Source organism: Leucopleurus acutus, assembly GCF_964270905.1.
Source record: "Leucopleurus acutus genome assembly, chromosome: 20".
Lineage (NCBI taxonomy): Eukaryota > Metazoa > Chordata > Mammalia > Artiodactyla > Delphinidae > Leucopleurus > Leucopleurus acutus.
In genome coordinates this window covers 19,102,882-19,125,997 of record NC_139162.1, presented here as the reverse complement: position 1 = coordinate 19,125,997, position 23,116 = coordinate 19,102,882, and the positions used below count along the sequence as shown (strand labels likewise).

The 23,116-nt window shown below is 59.3% G+C and overlaps 2 protein-coding genes across 2 annotated transcripts in view; one reads left to right on the top strand and one right to left on the bottom strand.

The window, feature by feature from the left end:
* Positions 1-307: 307 nt before the first annotated feature.
* Positions 308-5,430, top strand: HSD11B2 (hydroxysteroid 11-beta dehydrogenase 2; the record flags this gene model as incomplete). Its single annotated transcript, XM_082863411.1, has 5 exons — positions 308-572; positions 4,032-4,244; positions 4,361-4,546; positions 4,653-4,790; positions 5,003-5,430. The coding sequence occupies 5 exons, from the start codon at positions 308-310 to the stop codon at positions 5,428-5,430; spliced, it is 1,230 nt and encodes a 409-aa protein (XP_082719537.1).
* A 1,002-nt stretch (positions 5,431-6,432) lies between these two features.
* The window catches only part of ATP6V0D1 (ATPase H+ transporting V0 subunit d1), a 38,036-nt gene continuing 21,352 nt past the window's right edge, over positions 6,433-23,116 (bottom strand). The window contains exons 2-8 of the mRNA XM_082863414.1: positions 20,772-20,943; positions 12,514-12,692; positions 11,038-11,117; positions 7,623-7,700; positions 7,321-7,497; positions 7,135-7,212; positions 6,433-7,038 (exon numbers count right to left, since the gene is read on the bottom strand). Of these exons, the coding sequence (XP_082719540.1) occupies positions 6,877-7,038; positions 7,135-7,212; positions 7,321-7,497; positions 7,623-7,700; positions 11,038-11,117; positions 12,514-12,692; positions 20,772-20,943 (926 nt within the window). The 3' untranslated portion in view covers positions 6,433-6,876. The remainder of the gene's footprint in view (positions 7,039-7,134; positions 7,213-7,320; positions 7,498-7,622; positions 7,701-11,037; positions 11,118-12,513; positions 12,693-20,771; positions 20,944-23,116) is intronic.

The following is a 23,116-nucleotide window of genomic DNA, read 5'->3' as shown; positions in this document are numbered from 1 at the left end:
CTTCTTCGAAAGCGGATCTGGCCTCGGGGGCGTGGTAGAGGGCGGGAGGTAGAGGTGGGGGCACCTGCCGGGCAGTGGGTGAGAGGAGAGAAGTAAGGAAAGCCCCGCCCCTTCCCCGCCTCCGCTCCGCCCTCGCCCCCGCCCCCGGGGCTCTTTATAAACTCGGCCCGAGGGCTAACAGAGAAAGCGAGTATCTCTCCCGCCCCTGGCTGGTGTTCTGCACCACCCCGCGCCCCGGCCCCGAGTCCCAATCCCTGCTCTCCAGCCCGGCCCCTGCCCCGCCCCGGCCCAGCCCGGCCCGGCCGCCATGGAGAGCTGGCCCTGGCCGTCGGGCGGCGCCTGGCTGCTTGTGGCGGCCCGTGCGCTGCTGCAGCTGCTGCGCGCGGACCTGCGTCTGGGCCGCCCGCTGCTGGCGGCGCTGGCGCTGCTGGCCGCGCTCGACTGGCTGTGCCAGCGCCTGCTGCCCCCGCTGGCCGCACTTGCCGTGTTGGCCGCCACCGGCTGGATCGTGTTGTCCCGCCTGGCGCGCCCGCAGCGCCTGCCCGTGGCGGCTCGCGCGGTGCTCATCACCGGTGAGTGCGCGGGGCACGGAGCGCGGGGATTTCAGGTTCGAGGGCGGGACCGGACACTCAGAGGGCTCCCCGTGGGCATGCCAAGGCAAGGCGGGACCCCTAGCCCAGGAGTGGGGGAGTCCCTCTCCCCTGGGTGCAGGGAACCAGCCTAGTAGGAAGAGCAGGGCACCTCCCCAAGTCCGGGTTAACTACCTCTGGCTTCAGGGAGTGTTGGAGGGAAAATGAGGCAGGGAGCGGGCAGGTGCACAGGGGAAACTTGTAGCTAAGAAAGAAGGAGGCTTCTGGAGTTTGGGGTTTATGCTATGTCCCTGTCCAAGAGAGCAGTCTTCGGACAGAGGACACTGCTCTGAGGGACTTCAGAGGATGGTCACCCTTTGAACTCTGCCTAACATCCCCACGTGGGAGGTACCATCTCCTCTTCCCTGGGATTAGAGGAATAGGCTTAGATGAAGAGTTAGGACCCCCAATTGTCTGGGCTCCTTGGAGTCCAGAAAAGCTTGAGGTCATCATGAGGGACAGCTGGGCATTCAGCTGCCTCTCAGATCCCACCACCCAAACCTAAATTGCTGAAGTAGCTGTCCAGAGTCTGCACCCAGCACGCCACCGCCATTCCTCCTGGTCCTCTGTGCCCAGGAAGGAGGTGAGGTCTTGGAGATCTGGGTTCAGGTGCCTCTGGTCACCTGGCTGAGCTCTCTTTGTGTGGAGCAAGGAATAAATCTGTCATCAGAAGGAGGGAAGGAGGAGCTGAGGCCCAGCCTGAAGTGGGGAGGGGGAGAAAGGCCAGTGGGCACTGGCTCCATTGTATGGGGGAGGGGCAGCCCGGTCTCTCCCCTAAGCCCCATGGCTTTGGACAGGTGCTCAGGGCTCTGCCCTTGCATTGGGCCTGGGCTGGGGGCAGCCACCGGCTGACTGGCTTGTCGGAGACCTCAGTCTAGCAGGGGGCCCTGCAGGATCAGATGGAGCTGGAAGAACTTCCCAGAAAAGGCCATCCTTGAGCTGGGCCTCAGAGGCTGGATGGAGATAGGTGGAGTGTGGAAGGTGTTTTGGATCAGACAAAGGGTGTGGGATAGAAGCTTGAGGCAGCAATGAGCATGGCCTGGGCAGGGGACAGTCAGTAACCAGTCTGGCTGCTGAGATGTGGTGGGATATAAGGTTGTTTCCTTGGAAGGGGCCTTGAATGCCTGGCAAGAAGCCAGAATGTACTGAGGTGGGTGAAGGTGGCATGAGGGTTTGGGCTTCAGTTAAGATGGTGGAGACAGAGCAGGGCTCAGGCTGGATGGGAGAGACCTTAGTTCAGGGTGGAGTGTGAAGTTTCAAGGGACCCCAGTTTTAGTGGTTTAAGGAAGGAGAGATGACAGACCTCCTGGTATGAAGCAGGGAGCTTCTTTCCCCAGGGATGAGGCAGCTCCCCTCCTGCCTTCTAATTAATGAGTTATCTCAACAGGACCCAGGCCATCTGCAGATACTAGTGACCCAGGCAGTCTTTCCTGGGATCTCACCCCAGGCCTTTGTGCTGCCGCTGTTACATCTCCTAGCCTCGAGCCTGAGAGTGAGGTGAGAGGAGGGATGCCTTTTGTGACTTGGGCTTCCCTCAGCTCTGGTTGCAAAGCCCCGTGAAGGAGGAGGGGAAGAAGACTGCCCAGCCCACCCCACGTAAGCATCAAGAGTAGGCCTCCAAGCTTCCCAATGCCCCCAAACTCTGGGGTTTCCTCTCTCACCACGGACTGCCAGACAAGTAGGTGACCAGGCCCTGCCTCACCTGCTAGGAACGCTGTGTCTTGAGGCTGCCACCCACCCCTCCCTGAGAACCGCTGGCCAAGGCTACTTGGGGAGCTCAGCCCTGGGGTCAGGGTTTGGGTTGAGTGGCTGGGTGCCTTGTGTGCACAGCTGTGCACTGCTGGGGTCTCATGGGAGTGAGCCCATTGTTGTTCATGGCTCACTGCACGTAGGTTGGAGTTATGTGCAGGTATCCAAATGTGTGTGCAGGTGAGCAAGAGGGTGTGAAAGGCTTGGGTGACTGTGCTGGGACCGCAGAGCTGAGGTTCTGGAAGGCCTCAGTTTCCCTGTGAAGGGGCTGTCTGCTCTGGAAGGGAGCTTAGGCAAATGGGGACACACACACAAACACACACACACACACAAGGGCGCTCACGCCCCTCCCCCAGCCAGACTTGCTCAGGAAATACCCCTCAGCTGGGGCTGGCTGGTGGGTCCCCAGCCACACAAAGCCCAGCTTGCAGACCCCTGCCTAGCTTTGTTCTCTGCCTTAACAGAGGGGACAGGGCTGAAATGGGGGGAACTGGTTGTGCAGAACCACTTTGCAGCTTCTGCTCAGCAAGACCACCACGGGGGCAGGCTCCAGAGAGCCTCCTCCCTCTCTGCTCCTAGCCCTGGTTGGCCACCTGTGGAGCCGGATTGGAATGAGAACAATCAAGGAAGCAGGGGTTTATCAGACCCACTGGCTGGCTCTGCCTGGTGGTCCATCTCTCTACATACCAAAGACAGGAAATTAGGCCTCCAAGAGTGGTAACTGACCTCAGGTCACACTTGGTGGGCATGGGAAGGGATTCTAACGCAGATCTGTTCTTATCTTCATCCATTGTGCCCCTGTCCTGGGGGCAAGTGGTCTGGGGCTCAGAGAATGCTCCAGTGTTGCCACTGATTGGAATTCCAAGGGTGGTGGTCGGGGGTGAAGTGCGGATGGGCCTCCAACTTGCTTAGAGCCAGGAATAATAGTTGAGGGTGTTGAGGCTGGAAAGGAAGGTGGCTCTCAGGTTGTACAGGGTCTGCATGATGGGAATAGAGGACTTCGGCTTCATGCTAAGGGCTGTGGGGAGCCTTGGAGAGGTTTTCAGCAGCAGAGGGATATTGTCATTTTTGGAAGGATCCTTCTGGCTGCTTAGGTAGAGAATGGATCCAAGGGGGCAAGATGAGACAGCACTACAAAAGGGGGCTGCTTCAGTGTCCAGGTAAGAAGAAGAAGCCTGGGCAAAGGCAGTGAGAAAGGGAGGGAGGCTGTGCAGTAATACTGCGCATACGAGCTGAGGCCTGATATCGACCAGACAGAAGGACATCAGAACTGGGACTGGGTCTCAGCTGGGACTGGCTGACCTGCAATAGAGTCCTGACCTTACTATATGCTGGCTGAGTGACTTTGGGAAGCAACTTAGCATTACTAGGACTCAGTTTCCTCATCTGTAAAGTGGGGATCATAAGCCACGTTTGATGGGGTAGCTATGAGTCGTCAGGGAGATGACAGTTGTGAAAGAGTTGGTACTCAGGTGCTCAGCCAGAGGGGCAAAGCCTGCCAGAGATGGGCTTAGGAAAAGAAGGGAGGGCTGCTGATTGCTGGTACGTTGGGTGTCAGAGGCCTGGATCCCATCCAGACCGTGGTGACCCTGGGGTTGTCTCAGGCCGGACTCGGCCACAGTGGGAGTTCACTGGCTGTCCTTCCCTGGCCAGGCTGTGACTCTGGTTTTGGCAAGGCGACGGCCAAGAAGCTGGATGCGCTGGGCTTCACAGTGCTGGCTACCGTGTTGGATTTGAATAGCCCTGGTGCCCTAGAGCTGCGTGCCTGCTGTTCTCCTCGTTTAAAGCTGCTACAGATGGACCTGACCAAGCCAGCGGACATTAGCCGCGTGCTGGAGTTCACCAAGGCCCACACCGCCAGCACTGGTCAGTAGGCTCAGCTGCGCCAGGAAAGGGCGCGGCTCGGCAGGTGTGAGGGGGCAGGGGTTGGAGGTCTGCTGCCAAGCTGACCCTCAGCTTCCCTCCTGGCTCCATGCCTTCAGGTCTGTGGGGCTTGGTCAATAACGCGGGTCAGAACATCCTCGTAGCAGATGCGGAGCTGTCTCCAGTGTCCACGTTCCGCAGCTGCATGGAGGTGAACTTCTTCGGTACACTTGAGATGACCAAGGGCCTCTTGCCACTGCTGCGCCATTCCAGCGGGCGCATCGTGACCGTGAGCAGCCCGGCAGGTGAGGGTCTTCCCACACCAGAGCAGAAAAGGTGCCCCTGCAGGGCGGGGAGAGGTGCTGGAGCCCCTGGCCTAGGCTGAGATGCCCACTCCCAATCCATCCCCAGGAGACATGCCATTTCCGTGCTTGGCTGCCTATGGGACCTCCAAGGCGGCTGTCGCGTTGCTCATGGACACGTTCAGTTGTGAACTTCTGCCCTGGGGTGTCAAGGTCAGCGTCATCCAGCCTGCCTGCTTCAAGACAGGTGAGGTTCAGGGATTTGGGGCTGGGGCCTGTGTGGTGTAGTGGGGGAGGGGGGAAGGTGAAGTGGTGTGGTCTTCTCTGGAGGGGGGTTGGGTCTGAGGAATGGGCATGGCTTTGGCTGGGGGCAGGTCTCAGGTTGTGAGTTAGAGAGACCTGGGTGTGGCTTTGGCTTCCCTAACAGACCCCACTCTGACCTTGCCACTCCTTCCCCAGAGGCAGTGAAAGACATGGACCAGTGGGAAGAGCGCAAGCGGCAGCTGCTGGCCAACCTGCCCCGAGAGCTGCTGCAGGCCTACGGTGAGGACTACATTGAGCACTTGAACGGGCAGTTCCTGCATTGTCTGAGCCAAGCACTGCCAGACCTCAGCCCGGTTGTAGATGCCATCACCGATGCGCTGCTGGCGGCTCAACCACGCCGCCGCTATTACCCAGGCCATGGCCTGGGGCTCATGTACTTCATCCACTACTACCTGCCTGAGGGCCTGCGGCGCCGTTTCCTGCAGTCCTTCTTCATCAGTCCCTATGTGCCAAGAGCACTGCGGCCTGGCCAGCCCGGCCTTACCTCTGCCCGGGATGTAGCCCAGGACCCAGGCCCTAAACCGGGCCCTTCCCCCACTGCCAAAGGAGCAGTACGTGCATAGAACTGCTCCGGCAGAGGAGATCCCTTATGCCCTTGGTCCTCCCCTGGGCATTCTGACCCCCCAGGTCTGCCCCAAAGCCTGGCCTAAAGGACCCCAACCCCACCCACTGCCAATGTCACAGGCCAGGCCTGGTGAGGCTGCTTCCCTGTGAACCTCTGGGCCTCTCCTGCTTCATGAGCCCAAACAGACCCTCCTGGGCACAAGGCTCCACCATGCACCTTGGAGAACCCAGCTGGATGGGGAGTTTAGTGCAAGACTCAGCTGTAGCCTTTGACAGGATCCTGCAGACAGTGCCTCTGCAAACTAAGGAGTGACTGGGAAGGTTGGGGACCCCCTCAGGATTATTTCTTGGCACCAGTGCCTCAGTGCTGCGATTTGAAGGGTGAATCCCACTGTTTCTTGACTGGCTCAAGAATTAGGGCCCTGACCACCCACCCCAAGCCCCCCAAGCCACAGGGAGGCTGCATATTCTACTTGCCTGATTGCCACTTTTTGAATAAAGACAAATTTTTATTTCTCCTAGAATGGGGGAGATGCTATGTTCGCCTAGGTGACAGGCTGTGGCTGTGAAACAGACTGGGCACCGCCTGGGGGCCGAGGCTCTGGGCATAGACTCTGGTTTACACCCAACCCCCTTCAACAACCTTGGGCAGATCATTTATCCATAGGTTTCCTCATAGTGAAATGGGGGTAATGACCCCAGCCCAGGGAGTTCTGGGGCTCAATGAAGCAGAGGGAGGCCTGGGCGCCCTCTAGAGTCAGGAGCCAGCACCACAGGCCTGTCAGAGCCTCCAGCAAAGGAAGGGGCTAATCCTCCACTGACTTTCCCCACCCTGAGGAATCTGGCCGCACAGGGACAGGGCCAGCCTAGGGCTGCCACCCGAGAAAGGAAGGTAGAAGGCTTAGGTGGGGGTGGGCTCAGCGAGGGTGGGGCCCGAGGGGAGTTGGGGATCTGGGAGAGGGACTAGGGCCCAAAGGAGACAGAAGACAGCTGGGCTTAGAGAGGGCAGTTTTTATTGTCTCAGAGGGGCAGAGCTACTTCCCCTATTCCCCAAGGACACGCACGCTCTATCCTGCCCCTGCGCCACGGCTCTGGGGGACCCGCTGAGGGAAGAGGAGGTTCACGCTGCCCCCAGGGGTTCTCAGGTTAGGGAGGAACACAAAAGTGACCACATGCTTCTCAGATACGTCAGCGGCTGTAAACACAGGGCTGAGGGGGCCTCCTTGCTCTGGAGGTGGGGGGCTTGGTCCATCCTTGGTGGGGGGAGCAGGTGCCCAGCCCCTTTTCAGGCCCAAGAGCAGTCTCAGAGAGGGTCAGGGAAGCTGGGCAGCCACTAGGACAGTGTGCTACCCCCCAGGGCACATAGGTGAGCCGTGAGCTTTGTCACAGCACACGCAGACACACAGGCGCGCACACACACTTGTGGGGAGCCTTGGGCCAGGGTGCTAGAAGATGGGGATGTAGTTGTCGATCTTGGCTCGGTGGCGCTGGGCGATGCACTCCGCGATCCATACAATGTTGCGACACTCCTGCTCCTTGAGCTTCACAAAGGCGTAGAAAACACCAAAGTGGAACTGGTTCAGGAAGGCCAACTTGTTCAGTTTCACCTGCAGACACAGGCAGGAGTGGTGTGCAGGTGGCCATGACCAGAGTCAGGCCTAAGCCACCAACCCCTCCCTAGGATGGGCAGGGCCAGCACTCACCTCATGCTCGAAGAATCGGTCCTCCAGGGTCTTGTCTCCAGGGTTGCTGCCCGCACCCTCGAAGAGCAGCTTGTACTCCTGGCCCCGGGGAGCAGGGGGAAGCATGAGCATGAGGGTGCTGTTGGGTATGGGGTGGGGACGTGGGTGCCAAATGCCCGCCCACCGTTCAACAGCCAGGGCACTCACCGGGTAGTAGTCGGCCACGTTCTTGACCTGCTCGTAGTCGTCAGCCCGAGCCAGCTGGGCCAGGCCCTCAGGGTAGAGCCGTCCGCAGTGCGGAAAGAGCTTGGCACGGTCCTCCTTGGAAAGCTCTGTGCCGAAGGAGTTGATGGTGATGATGAAGGCGCGGCGGTCTGCTTCAAACTGCGGGGCCAGCGCACAGGCGAGGAGAGAGGGACGGGGAGGGAGGCAGCAGCCAGTCAGTTGGCAGGGCTTCCCCCAGGCCAGGGATGGGGGACCAGCAGGCGGGAGGGTGGGCAGGCACTCACCTCCAGGATGGGACACATGGCATCGGCTGTGGTCCCACCCAGCAGGGTGCAGAACTTGTAGAAGGACTCCAGGTAGGCCTGTGCAGAGCATGGGGGTTCCTCAGCCCAGGCAGGGAGACTCGAGGGGGTCTGCCAGGCCTCCTCCTCACAGTTCCCTCCTTCCCTCCCCGACCCCTTTCATGGTGAATCCAAACATCATACCCGTGGCCAGGGCAGCCCCCGTGTCAGAGCCCCTGAAACATCCACAGATTTCCAACTGTTAATCAGCCGAGTAGCAGTAGCCTGCTGCCTCTCCCCACCCAGTAGTTACAGAACAATTTCTGGCCCACTGTCTGCTTCATGGTGCGGTGCCCCTCACACCCTCATCCCATGGAGTGCCAGGCTCAGAGAAGGGCTCCGTCTTCCCCCTGCTGCTCTGCCTGCCCTTCTCCCAAATCTCCCCTCCTCCCCTCTCTCCTCAGAAAACCACGTGTTGACGGGCCAGTGAAGGATGGTGACCCCTGAGAGTTCACAGGGATGGCCTGGACTGGGTGCCTTGGTCCCTCTCAGCACCCCACCTTAAAGAGCACCTCCTCCTCTTCCCATCCCCTAGGTAGTTCCCAGGCATCACGCAGCAGGAACCAAACTGTACTGTCAGCCCAGCTCCTCCTGAGGGGTGGTTATTGCCGGCACAGATGTCAGCCCTGCAATGTGATGGCTGGACACACAGGCTGCCGGTGGGAACAAGCACTTCCTGCCCAGGCAAATTGGATCTGCTGGGCATGAGGAGAAGCCAGGTCAGCCCAGGCCTCAGGTCCCTCCCACGACTAATTCCTGAAACTAGCTAGGCCCAGGCAGGCTTCCTTCCCTGAACCTCTCCATGCCAAGGAAAGGGGGACAGTCTCATGACCCCTGGGGAGCTCCCTCTACTCAGGTGCTCCGGGGTCCCACTTGGTGGCATGGCCACAAGAACTCCAGCTCTACAGGCTAGAGACTAATCTCCTGAGCTGGGGGTGAGGGCTGGGAGGCAGGGAAAGCTTTCTGTACCGAGGTCTGCCCTCTAGGGAGCAGAGAACATTCCACCCACCACCTGCTGATGTGGGCCACAGGTTCTACTGACCCAAGAGAGGAGGTGAGATGACACCCAGGAGTCCACGAGCCCAGGCTGAGCCTGGCCAGCAGCACTGGGCAAGCTGGGCTCAGGGGAAGGCCTGAGGTGACCACTGGGGTCACAGGAAACAAAAGTCTAGAACAGGTCAGGAGGAAAGAAGCCTGGAAAGGGAGAGTGGACCCCAGCATAGCAGAGGGCTCGCGTGGTAGCTGCCAATCCTACCATCGATGAGTGGCACTGTTTAGTCCCTCTGGGACTGTCCCCAGCCACCTCCTTCCCCGTGGCCAGCAAAGCTGGGTGTGTCCAAATCTCCAGGCCTGCCCCAGTGGGGCCTGCAGTTCCTATCTGTGGGGGAAGCCACCAGCCTTTGCCGAGCTGGACTGATCCTGGAGACGCTGACCCCAGGGTGGTGGAGACTGGTGGCATAGGCCCAGACTCTCTTCAGGAGGCTCAGGAGCTGAAGAAACTGGCAAGACCCCAGAGGCCCAGGTACCAAGGTCACCTTCCCAACCCCATCCTGTCCCCTGGAGTCTGCCAGCCCATGTCTGCTGCACCAGCTGCCTACAGTTCCCACCCGCTACTGGGGGTCCGCCTAATCTCCCATCTGTGGCCACTGGGCTGGGACATCGCCTGACAGGCGGTCCTGGCACGGTGCCTGTATCATTGGGTCGGTGTTTACAAGCTGGTGCCCGGGCAGCCCTCGCCAGTGACTCCAGCTAGAACCAGTCAGGCCCGGTGACGGTGTGGGTGAGGCTGGGGGGACAGCCGCACCCCTCACCCTGCCTCAGGGCAAGGAAGCCGGCAGTGGGCCAGCTGGGCAGGCAGCAGCCCCGTGGGGGTGGGCAGGGGCTGCGGGCAGCATGAGCACTGGCACACCTGAGCCGGCTCTCACTGCCTGCCCGCCCCCCATGGCCCCCCTCACCCCACCCTCCCCATCTCCCTCTTTTTCTCCCTACTGGCAGGCGAGAGCGCTCGCTTTGCAGACAAGCTGAGCCGTGCTGCCAGTGTCTAGCAAGTGGCTTCAGGCAACCCACCCTCCTTCTCTAAGCCCTCAGTTTCCTCGTCTTACAAATGGGGATACTGATGCCCACCTAGCTCCTAGGGCAGTCCCGAGGAGTAAAGAAGCCAATAATCTTCCTACCTCTAGTCTTGTCCCCTCTAGGCTGTCCTCACATTCTGATGATACTCCGCCCTGTTGGAAACCTTCGTTGGCCAACCCTGCCCACAGGATAAAATTCAAACTTCTGGCCTGGTGTTCAAGACCCTGGGTGACTTGATCCTGTGCCTGCCTTTTTTTCCAGACCTGTCTCCCACTGTCCATCTGGAACCTGCACTTCCACGGCAAACTGCTTGCCGCTTGGCCCGTGTTCCACACTTGCTTCTGCATGTGCTGTCCCCCTGCCTACACTACTACAACCTCCAGGTAGGCTCTTCACCTACCTCCAGACCCTCCCTGCACCCTGGCCCAGACCCCCGCAGGGAGACTGGAGGGCCTGCGCTCAGGCTGCCACTGTGTTGGCCACCTAGCTCCAACTAGGACAGGAGAAGAGCCTCACCATGAAGATCCAAGAGACAGACGTTCTCAGGGTTAGGTCAGCAGGGCTGCTGGCCAGTGCTATCTTCAGGCCCCCTTCAGGGCCTGCCCACTACTGACCCATCAGAGGTCCTGGCTTCAGAGGTCCTCACCGTGGCCAGGGCCCAGTCTGCCCCAAAAAGCCCTCACTGGTCCCTGGCCGGCCCCCTTCCTTGGCTCTCAGCCCTGCTCCTAAACTCTTTGGGCCAGGGCAGGGCTGAGCCAGGAATCCCAAGCCCACTCTATTTCCAGGGGTCACCAGCTTGTCCCACAGCCTGGTGGGAAGCAGAAGGTGGGTGGGGTTGAAGATGATGGGCCACAGCACTGGTTCTAGACCTGGGAACCTGGGGACACAGGGACCTGGCTATGCCTGGCTGTGTTCCTCCCCACACCGTTCTCAGGTGCCTGTCCTTGCTGGTGACAGTCCAGGTGGGGTGAGCCTGAGAGCTATGGCCTGGGTGGTGGCCAGTAACCCTCCTGGATGCAGGGGGAGTGGCCATTCAGGAGCCCGCTCTGACAGGCCAAGCTGCGGAGCACCAGCCACTCCTGCTGATTTGATCTGGGCCCAGGGGATGGAGAACCTGTTCCATGAAGTCTTGCACCAGTCACGGGAGCCAGAGAGTGAGCAGATAAGCCCCTGGGAGAGGAGCCTGGAGCAGCTGTGTCCTGTCCCAGCACCCACATAATCATCAGCCCACTGTGCCCGTGGCCCCGCCCACCTACTTCACCACCCCTGGGTCCAGGGGCACTACCTTGTACAGCGTGTTTCGGATGATCTCGATGTTCATCTCATCAAGGTCCTGCTCTGAGATGCAGTCCTGGAAAAAAGCCGCTGGGGAGGAAAGACGTGGGTATGAGAGGCAGGCGAGTGGACTCGGCCGAAGCAAGAATTGTGCTAATGTTCAACTGCCCCTGCAGGGCACAGAGGACCCCTGCCACAAGGCCCATCTGGCTGGTAATTGGGGGGCACTCAACCTGGTCTGGACTACTGCCTTAGAAGTGGCCGAAGCAATACTCCAGGCCATGTGTACTGACCTGAGCTTCTCCTGCCTTCTTGCTCCTAAAACTGATTTATAAAGGAGGCGGCCAGCCATAACATGATCTAATCGCCTCTGGGGCAGACCCAAGCTCAGATCATGCCAAAGAAAGGCTTGCATAAGAGCCTGTGACATCCTCCCTTCTCGAGGGGCAGCTGTGGATTCTGGGCCTGACGCCCACTTCTCTGCATCTCCCAGGAGAGCCTGGGGCCCACATTTGGAAAACCGTCCTTCTCCTTAGAACAAGGAATGAGCATGACAGCTGGGTGAGCATGGAGCAGTGACCCAGGGGGCCACTGGAGGGCTGGGAATTAGAGGCCAACGCAGGATAGAGCCCCTCGATCCCCAGGGACCCACGGACTCACTGGTCTGTTTCTTCTTTAAAGGTGAAGAAACTGAAGAAGCCACCAACAGCCCAGAACTAGCTCAGAGTTATTGTGAGAGATAAGATCTTGTGCAGATAAGGCCAGCAAGTAGGGCTTAGGCCTCTTAGTGCAGGACCAAGTGCAGCTTAGGGCCCAGTTGTTCAACCCTGGTGGCTTCCTGGAGGTGGTGCCCTGGGGACTAGGACTCTGGCTGTGAGGGCACTAGCTGGTGACAGCCTTAGTGCCTTCTCCCCAGACTCCCTCCAAGGCAGGCAGGAGCCAGTGCTGCCTAGGTGGGGCCCTGCAGGAAGCTCCCAGTTCCCCTTCCTTCCTTGGCCTCTGACATGAACTCTGCATCCTGCCGGACACTGCCTGACTTGGCCCCTGGGATCTGCTTTGTGGAGGTAAGTGAAGCTCTTTGCTCCCCTCCTCTGCCTCACAGGCAGCAAGCCACTCCAGCCCAGCTTAGGGCCATGGTCTGTCAGAGCTCCCAAGACTCCAAGGGACCCGAAACCCTCTCTCCACTCTCCGCGAGCTCAGCCTTCCTCTGCATTCGGAGAAATCAGACAGATTCACAAAATGAGATGGTCTGAGTCAGGCCCTGGGGCTAGTCAGCCTGGCCCAGCAAAAGCAACAGGAAGGGAGCAAAAGGCAGGTGAGGAGGAGAGAATGGGAGGCCAAGTGGAAGGGAAGAGAAGGGTAAGCAGCAGTGGGCGGACCTCGCTTTCTGGCTCAGGGCCGCCCCCGGGGGTCCGAAAACCCCACACAGAGGCACTGACACTGATGCCGCTGCCCGCCACCTCCCTCCTCAGCCAGGGTAGCTCACCCAGGGGCGTGTCCACCAGAATGGCATTGTAGAGCTCGGCGGGCGTCTGTGCGATGTTCACGGCCTCCATCTGCTCAAAGCTGCCTAGTGGGTGGCACTTGGGCACGAGCTCGGCGATAGAGCGCTGGTGCAGCGTGCCCGTGATGAGCAGGATTACGTTGTCAATCATGTAGCTGTAACTGCGGGAGGCACACAGCAGCGCGGCAGCCCTTGAAGTCTTGGCACAGCACCACGCCCCTGCCCCCACGCAGCGCAGGCCACCAGCCCCTCAACGGCAAGCACCACCTCAGGCTCCTCTCCCTGTCCAAGGGTGCCCCCTCCTCCGGCACCAGAAGCACAGGACAGACACGGCCCCTCCCTGGGTCGGGGGGAGAACTTATACCCCATGAGTGATCAGGAAGCAGGTAGTAACTACCCCCCAGGTGTGAACAGTGTTCTGGCAAGACACGGGAAGCATGGGCGCATGGAGGTGAGGCGCACGGGCCAGCATGGGGGATGAAAGAACTGGGAGATGAAAGCGTGTTCTGGGAAGAGGGAACAGTGTGTGCAAAGGCCTGGAAGCAATTGCTGAGTGGCGGACGCCTCAAGGAACTGAGCACGGTCAGGGTTGGCAGAAGGAAGGGAACCGGCACGGTGCTGCCAGCAGGCTGGAGCCTAGAGGCGGGTCCTATGGGTCCGGCTGAGGGTCCTGACTTCGTTTTGAGCACGAGGGACCCATGGGCAGGATATAAGCAAGGAGTACCACAAGCACTCTGGCTGCTGGTGGGGACAGAGGGGGAGATGGCAAGAGGAGGAGAGGCTGAGGAGTGGAGTGGGGAGAAGCTTCTCTAGGGAAAACCAGAGAAGACTCAGAGGGAGGGTCCCTGGAGTAAGGCCCCTGGTCAGTCAGGCTGAGACAAGCAGGCAGACAGCTGCCCTGTGCAGCCCACTCCAAAGACAGGGCACTGCCTCCTTTAGGGCCTGAAGATCCACCCGGATGGCCTGGAGGAGACCCAGAGACCTGGAAGGAGCCTGGGCTCAGGTCAGTCCCCTCCGGCACAGAAGGCCCGCTCTGGACAGTGTACAGGCAGCAGAGGGGGCTGGAGAGCTGGGGAGGGGTGGGGCTACCCAGCTCAGACTTGGCAACGGGCAAGCTCTGCCTCCACCCATTGAGACAATGCCACAAAGGGGCTGTGGCCAAGAGTTCCATGTAGTCACCTGTGTGAGAAATAGAGTGAAGAGGGCGAGAGGGCCCCAGTCAGGCTGCAGGAGCCACAACATTCCTCCAGCTTGTCACCACTGATGATCTCAGAGCATGAGGCAGCTGGATGAGGCCTGGGGGTTCAGCTCCAAGGCCAGAGTGGGGCTCCCACTGAAGGGTGGGAGCTGGACTGGAGGCTGCTGCCCTGAATTGGGCACTGAGCACACCCTGGCTGTTGGGTGGGCCAACAGCTGTCCTGTGACAGTATCTTGAGGCTGTCCAAGGTAGGAAGTGGCCCCCAATTCCAAGGGAAGAAAAGTAAGGAGGTGGTGGCCTAGACCTCAGCTCAGAGGGCTGGCTACGGGGGGAACTCCCACAGGGCCTGCCAGGAAGGCGGCAGGAGGAAGAAACCACAGCTCCTGTCCCCGCCTGACCCCCACCCCCCTGCCTGCTACACACTCCCCCAACTCCCACCCAGCCCAGTGCCCTGCTATGACCTCTGCTCTCCCGGGCTTGGGGCCAGGCAGCTGCCCTCTCTCTGCCCCCAATCCAGCTGGGTCAGCCACAGGATGTGTGCTGAGAAGAGACAGGCCTGCCTTCTCAAACTGAGGGCTTCAGGCAGGGCCCATTCACAGCCGCGAGTCGAGGGGCTCAAACGGCCAGCCTTTTGCCCCAACCTGACAGAGCTGGCAGAGTCGAGGGACCTGAGAGAGATCCCGCCAGAGCTTGTGCCTTGGTCTCCAGCCCCAGCCTGCATTGTCCCTACCCTGCACAGCACATCCCTCGTGCCCCTGATGCCTCCAGAATCTCACGCACCGCAGGACCCCCGCAACACTCCACCTGTGTCCCATCCAGCCCCGCTCTAGCCATCGTGTTCCCTGAGACAGCCACAAAGTCCCCACCCCCGAACCCGAAGATGCTCGTTCATGCTCTCACCAGACTTTGGGCAGGGACGGGGAGAACGCTGTAACTCTTCGAGCTGTTCTATCCAACTGATCCCACAACCACCAGCATCACCAGCCCCACTGTCAGAGGATATGAGACACAGAGGTTGCAGGCCCCAGGCCCTGTCACATCATAAAGCAGAGAAGCACTATGTCTCTTGGTCAGTGTCCATGCACGTCCACCCACGTCCAGGTCCCCATGCCTTGACTCTACACTCCCCATCTAGCCTTGTCTTCTCAGAGGAATCTTCACAAGTCAGTTTCCTTTCTCTAAACCTCTCAGCTCCTCGCACCACAGGGTATTCATTTATGTTGGGGATGGGGCTGGTGTCAGGGCCCAAGGAAGGTGCCTTGGCAATCGTCAGGGTCCTGACCCGGCTCGGAGCTGAGCCCTGTGGGAAGACTCCACTGTCTGGCTTTGCTGCTGTCCCTCCAGTGATGTGGAACAGGATGGCTATGATTCACTTTTCAGCCCTGACAGCAAATGTGAGGGCTGGTGATAGCACCCCCTGGCTGCCCCCAGACTCTCCTGCTAGAAGTCCTGGCTGGGCACCAAGGGAAATGCTAAGCCAAGTAAAGCTCCCCAGCCCCTTCCAAGGCCCCCTTCTAATCCAGGCTAGACCAGCTTTGGATGACCCTGTGCCAGGCCCAGTGGCTCCCTCCCCTGGGTCAACTGCAAGGTTACTATGGCAGTAGCCCCTGATTTCTCTCCCCTGCCCAATGAGAGCCAGAATCTCCTTTCCTGGGATGAAAGGAGGCAGGGCATGACAGAGATGATGCCGGCCCAGCTGTCTGCTTTTCCTCCAAGGTGAAGCCCTTCAGCAGGCAGGGAAATCCTCCTCCTCGTCTGGCTTGAGCTGCTGCCTCCCTGCCCCCAGAAAGCCACTCCACCAGTCCTCCCTTCATTTGGCCTTAATAGGAGAGTGTGAGGTTCCAGCTGGTCAGCATCTCCCTCCAGAGGAAGACAGTTGGGGAGTGGACAGGCGTCTGCCCGCCAGGCCAGAGGCCCTCTTGGGGTGGGCGTAGGGCAGTCTGTATTCCTCTGCCCTGAGGCCCTCCCTCACCCTGTGCCTTCAAGAGTCAGCCTGGGCCAAAAGAAGTCTTGAGATGGGGTTTAGAAAGCCACTTCCTCCAAGAAGTCTTCCCAGCCCCTAGCCAAGCCCTATCCCTCTGCTGTGCCCTTTGGCGCCACCTGCTGGAGCATGATGGCTTGCTCCCATGGTCTCATCATTTGGCCCCGGGGCGGGGGGGGGGGGGGGGGGCAGGCTTGGCGCTGGATAGGCCATGATGACTACCCGGCCAGTCGGCCCAACTACAGCTCCCAGCAGAAGCAACTAGTAACCGTACCTGTGCTCAATCACATCTGAGTCCTACAGAGCACTGCCCAGGTGGAAAGTGAACAGAGATATCAAGCTGTGGCTTCAGCACATTACCTGTCAAGCCTCAGTTTCCCCTCTGCAATTAGGATGACTGAAGTACAGCCCCCAGCAGAGCCAGTGACGCCCTGACCTTCTCCTTATTAAAATCCTGCCCCTCTCCTGAGGTCCAGTTGGGTCCTCCCTGACCCATCCTGAGACCTGAGACTTCTCAGCATCAAAGGGCACCTGCATGCTCTCCCTCAGGCTCAGGAGAACAGTGTCAGTGCTGGCTCTCCCTCAGGGCCGGAGCCGGGTCGAGCCCAGGACCCAGAAACCACAGCCTACAGAGACCCTGCTATCAACTCAGAAACGGTGGTTGTGGACAGTGAGGGCTGGGGGGCCAGAATAGGGAGGCCTGAGGACACCTGATACCCGCTGTGACCCAGCAGAGCCCAAGGTTTGGAAAATGTGACCTGGGGAGAGTGGCAGGTGTGCTGACAGGCCCACTGGGCACTTGAGGCCATTGTCCCAGGACAAAGCTTCTTTCCAGCTGCCCACTCCAGGCTGGTGGCACAGTAGAATATGAGACCTCACCTCCCCCAGATGGTGCAGGTCACCGTGCCTGGGCTCTGCCAATGGGTGCCTGGGCTTCAGGCAGGTGCTACACACTGGAGACGGCCCCTCCAGGGAGGCTCACTCATCTAAGGACAAGGCCTTTGGGGCCCACCTGGGAATCCCCAGAGACCAAACTCACTTCTCCACAAGCCATTCTCTCCCAGCTTCCCTTCTGGGGCCTACTCTCTCATAGGACACCATATGGGATGGCCCAGATCCAAGTCTCCTCTGAAGCTCAGAGAACCCAACAGAGGCTCCACCCCATGTCAGATAGCAAGTGAATGGCTGAGTCTGGAAGGAGCCCTTGGTACAGTGATGTTATCACCAGGTTATCACCATGAAATTGAGCTGAATCATCTCAAAACCACATGACTGACGACAGTCTACTTCAGAGGGACCTCTCTCACTCAGGGCCTGTCTACCACACATGAGGCAGCTGCCTCCACTCTGGCCACCCACTCTGAGTGGCCTCTCAAACCCCATCTGACCCTCGAGTCCTCTCAATGCTGAAGCCCCTGGTTCCATTTGTGGCAGCTTCCCACAGGCCTCCCCAGAAGCTATCTGCACCACCACTGGCACCCATCCTATTGCATCCATAAGTCTCCCTCCCTCCTGGCACTGCACCTGGCCCAGAGCTGAATACTGGTCATGTGTGTTGGCTCAAGGCTGGCTGGGATCTACAAAAGCACTGGACACTGTCTCTCACACAGGAGGACAGAGGACACCTTGCCCAGCTTCTGCTTGCACACCTGCAATGACAAGGAACTCACTGCCTCCTGGAGAAACCAGTTCCAGCCATCCTGGGCCAGCTCTGTCTGCGGGTAGCACTAGCATTGCTCCCTCAAGCCCCCACATCCAGGATTGGGTATCTAGCTGACGTGTCCATCACCTGGGGATGGCACTCTCCTTTCCGGTAACATTCCTCTGGACATCTCTAGGGTATCTGCTTCCTTCCCAGAGGGTCACAGAGCCAGGGGCCCCGTGCTCCACCTGCTCGGGACATGTATGGTTCCCCCTGCCTTCCCCCAATTCTTCTTTCAAATGCCCTTCCCCTCAGCCAAACAGCCACCTCCTCAGGGAAGACAGTGGTGAGTCCCTGGCCTGGGGAGGTCCCCTGGACAGGCCCCTGTGGAAGCCTTCAGCCCTTTCTGCAATACTCGTAACTCCTGGGATGAGCCAGGGTGGAGGAGGAAGAGGAGAAGCAGCCGGGGAGGAAGGAGGTAAATAGAAGAGACACCATGAGAGAAAGGAGACTGCTGGGAGGAGGTAAGACGGGTGTGGCTCCTGTTAGGTCTGGAGACCCTGGCCACATGAAGGTCAGCGGTGACCTTAGCCGGGGCCTTTGGTGGAGTGATGGGATGGCTGGAAGCGGACTGGAGGCTCAGGATGCAGGAGATGAGAGAACACAGAGTGAATGTAAAAGTTCAGGCCGCACAAGATGGGTTTTTAATGGTGTGAGAGATTTGAACTTGTTTAGATGCTGTTGGGAAGAATCTGGAAGGGAAGGGGCTGCACAGACAGGAGTGCAGATGAGTGGCCCTCAGGGTTCAGGGAGTGGGGTGAGGGGACTCAGGACATCAGCAGAAGGACCCAAGAGAAGAGGAGGGTACCTCTGCCATTGGAATGCAGAGGGGCACAGGCACAGTGCTGGGAGGTGGACTGGCTTCTACTGTCTCTGTGGAGGAAAAGGTGGGCCATCTACCCGGAGAGAAGGCTGGGGGCAGGAGATGAATGGTGTTTAAGATGGGGAGGTGGTCTTCCCACCCTCGGTGGGGAGCTGCAGGGTGCTGAGTAGGGAGAGCGAGTGGCCAGCTGGGCAGGGACAGTCCAGGCCAGCTAAACTAGTAAGTGTGCATGTCTGGCAGCAGGGAAAATCCACCCAACACTGGCTTCCCCGGCTCTGCTCCCGGCAGCGGAGGTGGGGGAGGGCGCCTCGAGGCTGGAGGCTGCTGGGCTTCCTCCAGGGCTGGGGAGCTGCCAGCCGGGTGGGACCATGAGATGGGCGGCCAAGAGCGCTGCGGATGTTGGCAGAAGAGTGCCTGAATGATGGACCAGGGAACCTCAGCTGGGGAGGGAGGAAAATGAAGACAGAAGGGGTGGCAGGGGAGGAAGCAAGATCCAGAGCCCTGCTGAGTCCGGAACCCATGTCCCACAAGGGGCTGAGAGTGGGCGGGAAGGCCTGAAGGCTGTGGGTAGAGACGGGGTGCCTGACTCAGCGATTTCAGGGCCGGAGCAGTTCCAGGTGGTGACATGTTCTTGGGCAGCCATCGTGGGGGTGGCTCAAGTGGAGAGCAGAGGAGCAGGTCACTGGAGATGACGAGGTCATGAACAAGCAGCCACAGGCTCAGACAGGCTGACACGTGGCTGCCGAGCTATTCCTGAGACAGAGCAGGACTGAGGGGATGGGAAGACTGTGAGCCACACTCACCCATGAATGGAAGGGGCGGGGAAGTGACAGCCTGCCACAGGATAGTGCTTGGCTGCTTTAAGCATGCTTGGTGCTTGCAGCCAACCTCCAGCAAACAGCTGGCGGCCATGCAGCCTCAGTCATGCTCAGAGCCCTCTCCAGTTTCATGGCCTGGCAGGCTAAGACCAAGCCTCTGAGGGCACCAAGACAGGCCAGGGGCTGGCAGCACAGGCAGGTGGCCAAGCAGGCAGCAGGATGGATGACATCTGACCACTGGCATGGGGTCAGCCTCCTCTGGCCAGCCTAGCTAGCACGGCCAGAACATTCACCAGGAAGCTGAAGGAGCCCTGTGCAAACAAGGTGAAGGCTGGGCTCTGGCAATAAACGCACTGCTTCCTGGTATGTCCTTCAGCTCTGGCCTTGGGGTAAAGGACACCCAGGCCCAGGCTAGGGGTTCACTGACAGATGGGCACTGCAGTATGACCCCCAATGTGGCAGCACGAGACGCATGCCATCTCTGGCCTCCTGCCCAGAAGGACCATGTCGGCTGTACCCTGATGGAGGCCAGGGCAGTGTGATATGGATCCAGCCAGGACAGCAGGGAGGTCCCCCGGAAGGAGGCCTGTGGCCAGGAGACAGCCTGCTTCCCAGCCTGAGCCCTTCAAGTGTCCCAGCCTGTGGCCTCAACCCAAGGATAGAGCCCTTCTGGTTGCAGCCCCTACTTGAGCGAGTAAATGGCTGCTCCTGGCTGGGGGTGGGAAGCAGGCCAAGCAGCAAGCATCCAGCCCTGTCTCTGCAAGTATAAGGGTAGGAGGTATGGCAGGTCCCACGGATCTGGGGGTCCCACCAGCAGGGAAGGGTTAAAGCTAGACAGTACCCAGAAGAGCGCCTGGAAAGGCTTCCCCACAACACACACACACACTCCAGCAGTGCAGAGCACGCTCATGTAAGCCAGCCACCGATGTCTCTGTCCACCACCTGCACTGGGCAGCCACCTGGGCCGGGGCCAACTCTTTGTCCACCAGGCCCTGGCTCGTGGCTCCTGGGCCATCCTAGCAGAAGGGGCCTCTCTACCTCCCTGTTTCCACAGGCACACCTGGTGAGCAGAGGCTGTCTCGTCCAAGTGCCCTCCCCAGCCTGTAGGTCTCAGAGTCCTTTCCTCTTCTCCAGGAGCTTAGTGGAGGCAGGGTTGCACCCAAGGATTAGACAGTAAGAACGCTGGGCAGCCAAGGGTTGTTAGCATGGGGGCCTGGGCCAGAACTGGGAAAGGCGGCCAGGTGTTCAGCACCCTCTCCGCCTTGCCCCACTTCTCCCTGAGACCCAGGGCCATGGTCAGAGACGACAGAGGAGCCTCAGCCCAAACAAGGTCATAGGGCCTGAATGGTCCATCCCAAAACCTGACTCTTCAAAGCTCTACCTATCCCCCAACCCCATCATGGGCAGTGGGGGCCTGGTGAGTGTTCAGGGTGAGTGTTATAGGGTGAACGAGGGAAAGGGCTGCTGTCATTCCTGATGCCTGTTGACACCAGGGACACAGGGAAAGCAGCTTCATCCAGCACTACAGCGTGGGACACTCGGGCCTGCCCACCAAGTTCCCAGACAGCACTGAAGTGGCTGGTGACCCCATTTTATAGGTGGTGGCCTGGGCCCAGCATTGTTGAATAAGCAGCCCAGCCACCCAACCCGGGAGGACCCTGCTGACAGAGGAGCTGTCCCATCCAGTGGGGGGAAAAGGCACTATAGAGAACACTCACGTAATGAAGTCCAGGAAGCTGGCGAGCGGCTCATAGGCATGGTTCCTCATATGGCGGAACTCCACCACCATCTTCTCCTTGAGCCGGTCATCGATGACGGACACTGTCAGCGGTGATGCCTCATTGGCCAGGAAGTTGCCGTAGTCGGTGCTCTGCAGGTGCAGCTTCAGGTCTGAAACCCAAGGGTCGGGGGTGAGAGCTGGCCGTGCTGAGCCTCCCCAGGACCCCAAGTCCCTGTCCCCACCCCGACTCTGGGTCCCAGACCCTCGCCTGCAGTTGTGCCCTGCTGCTACCCTGACCTCCTGTCCCTGCCTCCACCTCCCTGTTGGCTCAGAGCCTACTCCAGGGCAATCAGGCCAAAGCCAGGACACTGGGCCCCAGAGTCCAAGTACAAGTAAAACCATTGTTCCCCCAAACGACAAGAAAACCTGGGAAACCCCAACCCAAGGTGCCATTCACAACCCACAGCCTTTGAGGCTCTCCTGCATGGTGGGCTCCAGGATGGCCCTAACTTAAAGCAGAATAAGACATGGGCCCTACCCTCCAGAGCCTCAGGGTTAAAGGAGCAAGCCAACGTACCCCCAGGCAGAAACAATGCATATGAAATGAAGGACATGCCCCAGGCCAAGGGTAAAGTGGAGAGGGCACCAAGATAGGACCGAAAGGACACTCCAGGCTGGGCCAGGCAAAACGCAGGGACAGGAAAATGCAAAGGAAGCAGCTAGCAGGATGGCATGAGTGAGGAGTGGCCTAAAGGGCAAATGAGCGGTGTGAGGGGGAGATGAGGCTGGGGAGAAAGACTGGCCTTGCCTGAGGAGTAGCTGGAGGCAGGCAAGCCAAGCCCACGGGCTCTCCTGAGCTCTTCAGAGCAGGAGTGAGGGAAAAGGGAGGAGAGGACAGAGCAGAAGGGCCCTGGGGAGGCAGGACAGGTGAGTCCCAGGGGAATCGTGGCAACAACCTGTCTCACAGCTGTTGCCCGTGCATCCCATCCCCCAGTCTCTTCTCCACCCAGCAGCCAAAGCAATCTTAAAACACCAGGCAGACCCCATCACTCATCTGCACATCCTCACCTCAGGCCCTTTCCCTGTCCCCTTGCTTGGAAAGTGATGAGCTCTCCTCAAATGCCCATCTTCAGAGGCTTCTCCTATAGCCCCCCCCACTCTGTCCCTTCATTTGTGCCATTTTTCTTTGTAACACATCACATCCCACCTGGCACGGGGCACATAAACCATGATAGCAGGGACTCTGGGTCACTGCAGTATGCTAGAGCCTAGAACACAGTATGTTCTGGTGCATTTTCATGTTCAGTAAGTAACCGTGGAATAAATGGAAGACTGGATAGAGGGCTGGTGAAGACAGCAGGAGGGTTTGCTACTGGGCTTTGAAATGGGGGACACTGTGGTAGTGATGGCAGTACCAAGGACAGTGGTTGAGGAGGGACCCATGTGTGCATATGCATGCGAGTGTGGATTAAGGCCCAACAGTGGAGGCTGGCTTCTGCTGACTGAGGAATGCATGCTTTCTGTGCCCTGGAAGGTTGCCCAGAGGATGACAGGAAGGGTGACACCTGTGAACATTTCCACAAGCGCCACCCCCCTTGCCCCGGCTTAAGGCCTCCCCGTGTGTCTGTGGACCTGGAGGGCCATGCTATACCAGGCTGCTTAGAGAAGAAGGGCAAGTGGGGCACATCATCACTCCACAGACTTAGGGGACCCCTGTGGTGCCCCTCCTCCTGTACCCCATCAGGAGGAGAATGCTCCCAGCCCAGAGTCAGGTGTGCCAAAGAAGAGATGAAAGAGTATATGGGAGGGAGGCGTGGAGGGAGGGAGGAATGGAGGGGTGCATGCCATCGGAGTGGCCACTTTCTACCTGCACCCGGGTGGCAGTCAGCACTCCTGTCCTCTGTGGCTCCTGGGCACTCAGAGTGGACTTGAACCTCGTGAGGCCTGCAGGAGGCCTTCATCATCCGCTGCCTTTGCCATCGCTCTACCATTCACACCTTTTTTCCGGTGGCCACCCAAAAGGGGGACAGAACTGAGAGCAAGGTGGGGCAGGGAGAAGCCACCAGCCCCCTGCTCTGCCCCGTGGACCCCGCTGCCATTTTTCCCAGGAGGTGTGCACACCCCTCCATCCTCACCCCCGGCCGTCTGCTGTGAGCCCTGCCCTGGGTCCATTCTTCCCCCTCCTCACCAGTGTGGCCAAGGCCCACCTACACCTGGAATAAGGCATGGGGTAAGAAGGTGCTTTGCTCAGTAATGCTCGAGTTGTTGCAGTATTTGATTAACCATTTGGTTGTTACAGAAAAATTCTTAACTCTAATTGAGGGATTTCGCTGTATGAGCATA